Source organism: Polyodon spathula, chromosome 7 (genome assembly GCF_017654505.1).
Source record: "Polyodon spathula isolate WHYD16114869_AA chromosome 7, ASM1765450v1, whole genome shotgun sequence".
NCBI lineage: Eukaryota > Metazoa > Chordata > Actinopteri > Acipenseriformes > Polyodontidae > Polyodon > Polyodon spathula.
This window is the reverse complement of record NC_054540.1, coordinates 25,434,915-25,443,373: the sequence shown is the minus strand read 5'-3', so window position 1 is coordinate 25,443,373 and position 8,459 is coordinate 25,434,915. Positions and strand designations below refer to the sequence as shown.

Below are 8,459 nucleotides of genomic sequence, written 5' to 3'. Positions count from 1 at the left end.
CAACGTAGCCAAGTGTAGAAAATTACTGTTTACGAGTATCCTATAAAAATGACCACAATATACCACTGTTTTTTTTAATAGTATTTAATATTTAATATTTAATAGTTATGTAATTATATTAATCCATTGTGCACAGAAGTATCAGCAACATTAAACAGTTTCCTAAGTGACATCTGAAAAAAAAAAAAAAAAAAAAAAAAATGTATGTTCTGTTTCCACAATGCTGTAAGATTATCGAGGGAGGCGCTCTGACATTTTCATCCACTAAAAACTAGAGCCAAGTTACCATTACAATCAGAAATACAACAGACATCGGTAGCACATTTTAAAACTGCATTTTTCAAAAGACCAGCCCTGCAAGTTAGTGCGTGATTTTCTCCTGCATAGTCCAAAATGCCTTGCAACATTGCGAGTACAAGCCTGCCTAATATATCTCATTCGTTTCTGAAAGCAGGGGATCTCAATGCTGTACTAATAAAGGGAAAAAGCAGCTTCCCAGAGCAAGAGATTAAAAACAGAGAAATATTTTGGAACAAGAAAAGTTTAGGGAACTTTGGAGACAGGCTACGAGCATGCACGGCTCGAGCTGATCTAGGAGAAGCACGCGCTCTCTGGACTCAAGGTAATGTGGGGAAATGAAACTGTTCCAGTCCTGATTACTCTGCTGTACATGATATATCTGTTATAATACTCTGAGCAAGGCAGCATTTGGTGGTTGATCTAAACGCGACTATGACTTTGTTTTTCAGTTAATTTGTCGTACATGTTGATACAAGTAAAATAAAGCATGTTTGGGCAAAGTCAGATGTTTTCTAGAATGTTTGCAATTAAGCAAGGACTTGAAAAAAAAACATAAACACACACATAAAAAAAAAAAAAAAACAAAAAAAAAAAACTTGAACTTTAATCAAAATGGAATTAAGAATGTGCAAAATAACTGTATTTTACTTTCTGTGTTTATATGCTGTCATATTTTTTTATGTTTCCTGACATTTACAACAGTGTGTTTATTTGCAACAAGTCACATTTACAAATAAAGAGGCAGTTATCTTAATAAGGAATTATGTAAATTATCACTTCCTTTTATTAATACAAACATTGAGAGAAAAATACTCCAAACAAAATTGGGGGATTAATAGAAGTAAGGATTTTGCATTTTGAGAGTGGTATTTAACTTGTCTTTCTTTTAAGTAGCTACATGCATAATACATTTCACATGACATGCAAAAAAAAAGATGTGCACAGTGTGTGTCTTTAAAAACAAAATCAATGTATTATTAGGTACTGAGAAACTGATAATTGTTTAAAGATATTTTTATTACACAGTTAGAGACATAAGTGGATGTGATTAATCATTCCCTTAGCTGAGATAGAGATGCACTGTTAACCCTTTTGTCCGATCAGTTCTGATTAATACCCCATTCTTTCCACAAAAGGGTGTCAGGTTCCTATTCAGCTTTAGTGTATCAAAACACAGGCTGCTTGGTAACAGCTTCCTGGTTTAGAAATGCTGCCCCCAAATGAGTCAAGCTATTGTACCTCCGTGGCCAACTTGAATGACCAGTGAAGTAATAACTGAGATCATGTTCTGCACATAGGGGTGTTAAATAAACTGACATGTTTAAACAGGCCTAGTTTAATCAAGTTAATGACCCCCCAGTGGCTAAGTGAAAATGACAGACCAGTCTGTCACATGCTCTGAATGTAAAGGAATTCAGGCTCTGCCAGCCAACCCACTTGTGCAGTCTTTTTCATTAAAATGCTACTCTATTGATTTAGTTTTATTTAAGTTTCTCTTTTGTGCAGTATTTTAAATACTGGATATCATAAACATACATTTCTACATCAAATAGGTAACATTTGTATTTAGTTTTATAGTGGGTTATACTGTATATCGTTTTAAAAGGCTGACATGTCTGCATTGACCAAAAATGCAGAATATTATTTGTAGTTGAGAAGAAAGCAAAAGCAACAATAATTAAACTAGACTGACTTGTGTGCATCACTGTATAATTTTATTACATTCCAGTGTGCATTATTTTATTTACTGTTTTATTTAATAATTTTAAACACTAAAACCATGCAATGTGTTTTACTTTGTCTTTAGTTTTCTTAATAGAAAAGTAATACATATTTTGCTATTGCATATATTTGTTGTATGTTAAATGTAATGTAGTCTAATGTAGGTTTATTAAAAAGTGATGTATGGGGAAATAGGGTTTTGTCCTATTCCTTGTGGAAAGGCTTTTTCACTAGATTGATAAATTCTCTTTGATACTGAAGAAACAGAAAAAAAACACGTCTTAGACAAGTTATTGTGCACATCATTCAGGAGGCTTTTTATGTGCAGTGAGCAGCAAGATTTTCAGATCCATGGATCACAATGCGTTTTTTGAATGCCACTTTTCTCAAAGTCTCTACACACTGTGCCAAGTCTGTTCTTTCTTCTGTTCTCAGTCTTTCAGCCATTGTAAGAACATAAGAACATAAGAAAGTTTACAAACGAGAGGAAGCCATTCGGCCCATCTTGCTCGTTTGGTTGTTAGTAGCTTATTGATCACAGAATCTCATCAAGCAGCTTCTTGAAGGATCCCAGGGTGTCAGCTTCAACAACATTACTGGGGAAAAAAGTCCCTTGGGTCGACATTGTCAATACCTTTTAGAATTTTGAATGCTTGAATTAGGTCGCCACATAGTCGACTTTGTTCAAGACTGAACAGATTCAATTCTTTTAGCCTGTCTGCATATGACCTGCCTTTTAAGCCCGGAATAATTCTGGTCGCTCTTCTTTGCACTCTTTCTAGAGCACCAATATCTTTTTTATAGCGAGGTGACCAGAACTGAACACAATATTCAAGATGAGGTCTTACTAGTGCATTGTACAGTTTTAACATTACTTTCCCTTGATTTAAATTCAACACTTTTCACAAGTATCCGAGCATCTTGTTAGCCTGTTTTATAGCTTCCCCACATTGTCTAGATGAAGACATTTCTGAGTCGACAAAAACTCCTAGGTAGCTGTTGACTACAATATTAACAGCACCACTCGGCTAATGAGTTTGAAGCCAGTGCAGTTCACTAGTGTAGGCATGTTTTTTTGCACACTTTGTGGGTCCATGTCAACATAATATCTGGCATTTCCAACATAAAACCAAACTTGCACAAAATGTAACTTCCAGCAGCTGCTTTCTGAGCGATGCTCCAGCCTTTTTTATGTGGCTGTAGTTCTTTAGATGTCACCTTTCTCTGATGTTATAACCTGTTTGAGTCCTGGTCTCTGTATAGATTTTCTACCGCTTTTCACTTCTCGGACACCGTACTGTGCTTTCCAGTGGTGAGGTTGGGTGGATGTTAGTCAGTGCAGATCTGTAGCCAAAGGCAACACTGTAGGTCAGACATAGTCTGAGGATCTGCTGGGTTAAAACAAATAAGTGCATGATAGGAAATAAGACACCCATTGCAAAGCCATTCAAGACATAATTCTTCACATATCCTAGAGGTAACAGAAGTTAAGATTGAAATTACTTAAACATCTATACAGTGTCTTGAGTGTTATCTATTAACCTGGGTTGAAGTTGAATACATTATTCGATTCTTGTGGGGAACAGGAAAGCCTTCACTTTTTTTCTTATGTGAATCAAAGTCTGATACTTGCATGCATTTTTAAAATGGTGCGACACCATGTTATTGTGTGCATGCTTTTCACAATTATACAATTATGTTATTTTTACAGACACTGGAGGCAGCAGTGAGAAAAATGTTCGCGCACAGACTGCCATGGGGCGCCTCTCTATGGAGCTCTGGCCAAAACAAAAACACAACATACATGAGGTGAGCACATCTTTACATATGATATGTTTATATTGAGATTTTAGTTTAAAACTAGATATTGCCAACATAATTTGGTAAATGTCTTTTAATCTTAATCAATGGCAGTAAGGTAGCATGTATAGAGATATAAACTGGCAAACAGGTTTTAAACACCATCTCAGTCTAGCATAGCTCATTTTGAATAGTTTTGGCCATAGAGATACCTTCACATGTTTTAAGACGCCTGTTAATCACAGATACTTTAGCATACACATTTATAGAATATCTCTACATGAACCATTAGATATATTTTAAAAATAAGATAACTGAAGTATGTCTTAAATATTTTTAAATGTGATAATTTGGGACAAACTCCCAATGAGATATATCTACCATATCTGTATATCTATCGTCTGACACCCCTTATCAATAGTATAAAAATATAATACAAGAAAATGTCTACATTTGGATTATGACTTAATTTACTTGCCTTGATTGCACTGTGGTAAAATCAACATGGCCCCTTAGCCTACAAGGCAGGTGATCCCTCTGTCTCACTGCCATCCTCTTTCACCTCTGTCACTAGATTATCGGGCTGATCAAGGAGAAACTGCATTCCCAACACCACAGTGTCCATCAGATGTTCCGAGCCAATGACCCTAAAGGCGAAGGCACGGTTTCCAAGTAGGTTATATATTGTGATCAGATCTTTTATGTGCGTCCTACGGAAAAGTGATCCAGTGTCTTCAGGCTGCTCTGGAATACAGGTGAATGGCTGCAAGGTGGCAACATTTTGCTTATAAGAGCTGGCTGGCATATACTGTATCTGTTTCAGACTGCCTTAGATAATATATCACACCAAAACAAGAACACAATTAGATATCTTTGTAATTAATGCCACTGTGCCACGTGTATTGTTTTATTTGTGAAAAAAGATAAGCTACACACTTTTGATAGGTATGGATGGCTATGTTGCCCAGCCAACAGCAGAAATTAAAATACTGGTCAATAGCAACGGACCATTAGAGTACCTACTGCCTCACAAAATGAAGGGGATGTCACTTTTTTTTATTTAATAATGACAAAATCAAAACAGAATGGTATGCAACTACAGTAAAAACATTTCATAGTGGAATATTAAAAAATAGGAATATAGGAAATTACTTCTTGCCTCTATATTAAACAAAAAACACAAGCCTAAGAGCCAGGTCCACCCTGCATTTCTTAATCTTTCTGTGAGGAAAAGTAATTCACTGCTTCTTAATCTTGGAATAATGTACTGGCTATGTTATTGTTCTGGATAGCAATTAGTAACTAATTAGCTATTTCTCTGAACACGTCTCCCCTCCCTGTTCCCCTGGTGAGGACTCTGTCGATGATAACCTGTTCTCAGTTTCTCCTACCTTTCTAAATAAAGAATTGAATTTGATTGACAATATCAGGTAGCTGACTGTGCAAGGAAGGTGAGATCCGCTGTTAACTACATAAGTAATGCGAAACTGGTAAACCAGGGAGGGTATTGTGCATTCAGTCTGAATGTTTTGTAGTTATCTATGAGATGCATGCTGAGAAATCCACAACAGCAACTACAGTGATCTACAGAAACAATTACTAATATACTCAGCACAGTTCTAAAAATCTTGTGAAGTTTGTTTTGGCACTTTGTTTTTCCATCAAATATGTTGTTATTTTATGTTTAACTAGCCACCATAAAAAGTTAAAGCTGTAATAAACTTTCAAATGGCACTCATTTATTTTTGTAATTTATATCCATTTCCCCCATATTACGGTATTGTACCATAACAATATAAAATCACTCATCCTAGTCATTGTAACTGAATACCATATAAAAGTAGACGTCAACCTTTTTCCATGGAGAGTTACATTTCATATCCAGTTCTGCTGTGGTAACCTGGATTATTGTGATTATGTAATATTTGGATGTGAGAAATGTAATAATCACAAAGCTATACTCTGAATTTCATAACAGTAAAACAAATAGTTTTTGATGCAGAATGCATTTACTTCTTGTTCTTTGATTTAAAAAAAAATAAAACAATCCATTTCATTTACCTACAACAGGCATATGTTGAAAACTTCTCCGAAGTCTATTTTAATATTCTAAACAGCAATGTATGTACTACGAATGGACCTAAATTCCACAGCCTTTTCAATGTTAACTTTTTTTTTCCTAATTTCACCTGCCTATCATCATAAACCCTCTATTTAATCCCAGTCATAGCCCTGCTATTTCTCTTGCGTTTGCTTTTTCCTCCTTTTCTCTCCTCACTTTTTCCATATGCCATGTGTCTCTGTGTCTGTCCTCTCTGGGAGGATAGTGAGTCTCACTTCCCCGACCTAGAGTTCCAGTAACTCCACAGGTTCTTCGTGTGGTCAGAGGGGACCACTGACCACATTATTCTTTTGCAACTCATGCGCTTTATCTTGCCTCAAGAAAGAAGGTTCTGTGTTATTTCCTCCTTTATCCTCCTGGGACGTGGCCCACATACTCTTAGTGCTCGAGTCCCATAAATAGCAATTTCTGTTTTTCAGATTCTCATCTCTTCTTTACGTCAAGGCTTTGCATGAGCCGTTCCGTCCGCTGAGTGTCGAAACTGGTCAGTAACTGAGACCCAGTCTCGAGGCTCTGCCTATAAGACTCTTCGAGAAGTCAGAGGACTCTATATTTTCAGGTGTCTGGAGGCCGATAGGCCTAGCCTCGACTCCATAGGGAAGGCTGTCTCAGTTGGAGTCTGGCCCGCCCTATTCTCTCTCCTTCCTATTGCAGCCCTGGCTAATCGTTCTCATGTTTTCCCCAGGAGTAATTTATTTATCGCATTGCTTGTTAAAGAGTAAGTAGCATGATTCCAAAAAATATAGTGTTATACGTCCCCACGTGTTGCTACAACTGTTTAAATAACGTACCTGTAATTTTTCTTTTTATTGTTAACATCCTGACAATGTTTTACACGTATAACTGTAAAATCTGTTTCAAAGCTTTATTCAAAATGTCCACTCTAGTGCACTGATGTGTAAGAATTATGGCCCACATTGTCAAACATGTAACACAGCAATAACGATCCATGATGTGGTATGGAACAGAAAAGCCAGAGCGTTGTTATTATATTTATTTATTTATTTTAAATCGCTCTTTCAAGAGTGATTCAGAGGACAGATCTCAAACCCTAGTGCACTAGAGTGGACATTTTGAAAAGAGCTTTGAAACAGACTAAATTTATAATAGTTAAAAGTTGTCAGGATGTTAATAATGAAAATAAAAATTATAGGTACAGTATTTAAACAGTTGTAGCGACACATGGGGATGCATAACGTTATATTTTTCGGAACCGTGTTACTTACTCTTTAACTTTGATCACAAAAAGTAAAAATACTGTGGAAAGATATCCTCAAAATGTTATGGTGGTACTATTAGGATCTCCCACTGTTAAGATCATTAAAATAGGTTCTTTTCTGTCTCTTCTGCTCCAGTTGTTGAACATTGCTTTTGTTTTCTTAGGGAGGCCCTTAACCGCATTCTATGGAATCTATGTGGATACCTCACTCCTCAACAGGTCAACACTGTTTTAACCAGGTACTCTAAAAAGTTTTTATTAGTACGTAAAGCAAATGTTGATGTTTTATACATATAGATATTTTTCATATCTCCATGTTCAGAAATGCGGGCCTATCAGCTTACGGGTATCCAAATTTGAAAGAAATATCTTTATTATGCAAATGGAGAAAAGGTTTAGCTAGTTTTAAATTATGTTTAAGTATGATTTGTGTTTGCAGTCTTTAATTGTATATTCATATCTACTATACCAGACTATTTCTATTTAATTTACCTGTAATGATTTGACTTATTTATTACCCCAGTCTTGGCACCAATTGGCCCATAGCATCCAATAAGCTAGTAAATGAAGACAGTGGTAGAAAAGATCATTAGGGATCATATACACAGTACACTCTCGCTATAACAAACCTATTGAGGTCCAGCCTTTTGTTCGTTATATTAAGGGGTTCGTTAAAGGACCATCAAAATGAATGATAAACTGTTGGAGTAAGTTAATGAGATGAGATTGTGAATAAAAGTAGAATTACATGTACCTGTTCATCTCATGTATGCAGTATTCTGCCTTTGCTTTATCCTATTTGTTAAAATCCCGAATTGAAGCTGAACTTTTATTCAAAATCCACCTGACATGAATCGTTTCAAAGTGCACCAAATCTAATCTATCATGCAAGAATCCCAAGTTTTTACTCCAGATCAACCCGACATGAAAAGTTCATCAGATCCTCAGGTTTTGTTGTTTTTTTTTTTTTATTATTTAATCAATTTTGCTTTGCCACACGGTTGCTGAACAAGCCAGAAACAGTGCTTTTTGACAACCTATGTTCACGACAGAGATCTGCCTGCGCTACTCCTTTTTTCAAACAATCAACATAGTTTCCAGCTTTGTTGCAACATAAAATGATTTTCCTTTCAGAAGCATAGTTACACAGCACATGATTTTTATTAAGACAAAGGAGTTGACTTCACTGTGGAGGTGGCATCCCGTGCGCACAGACCAGGATGTTGACAGTGTGTGTTTATATATATTTGGAGTTCAGGGGCCAGGTTCGTTATAGGCGAAGGTCATTATTGTGAG

At 36.1% G+C, this 8,459-nt stretch overlaps 1 protein-coding gene across 1 annotated transcript in view; it reads left to right on the top strand.

The window, feature by feature from the left end:
• Positions 1-312: 312 nt before the first annotated feature.
• LOC121317817 (EF-hand calcium-binding domain-containing protein 6-like) overlaps positions 313-8,459 on the top strand; it is a 33,373-nt gene continuing 25,226 nt past the window's right edge. The window contains exons 1-4 of the mRNA XM_041253919.1: positions 313-622; positions 3,734-3,831; positions 4,397-4,494; positions 7,328-7,402. Coding sequence (XP_041109853.1) covers positions 394-622; positions 3,734-3,831; positions 4,397-4,494; positions 7,328-7,402 — 500 coding nt within the window. The 5' untranslated portion in view covers positions 313-393. The remainder of the gene's footprint in view (positions 623-3,733; positions 3,832-4,396; positions 4,495-7,327; positions 7,403-8,459) is intronic.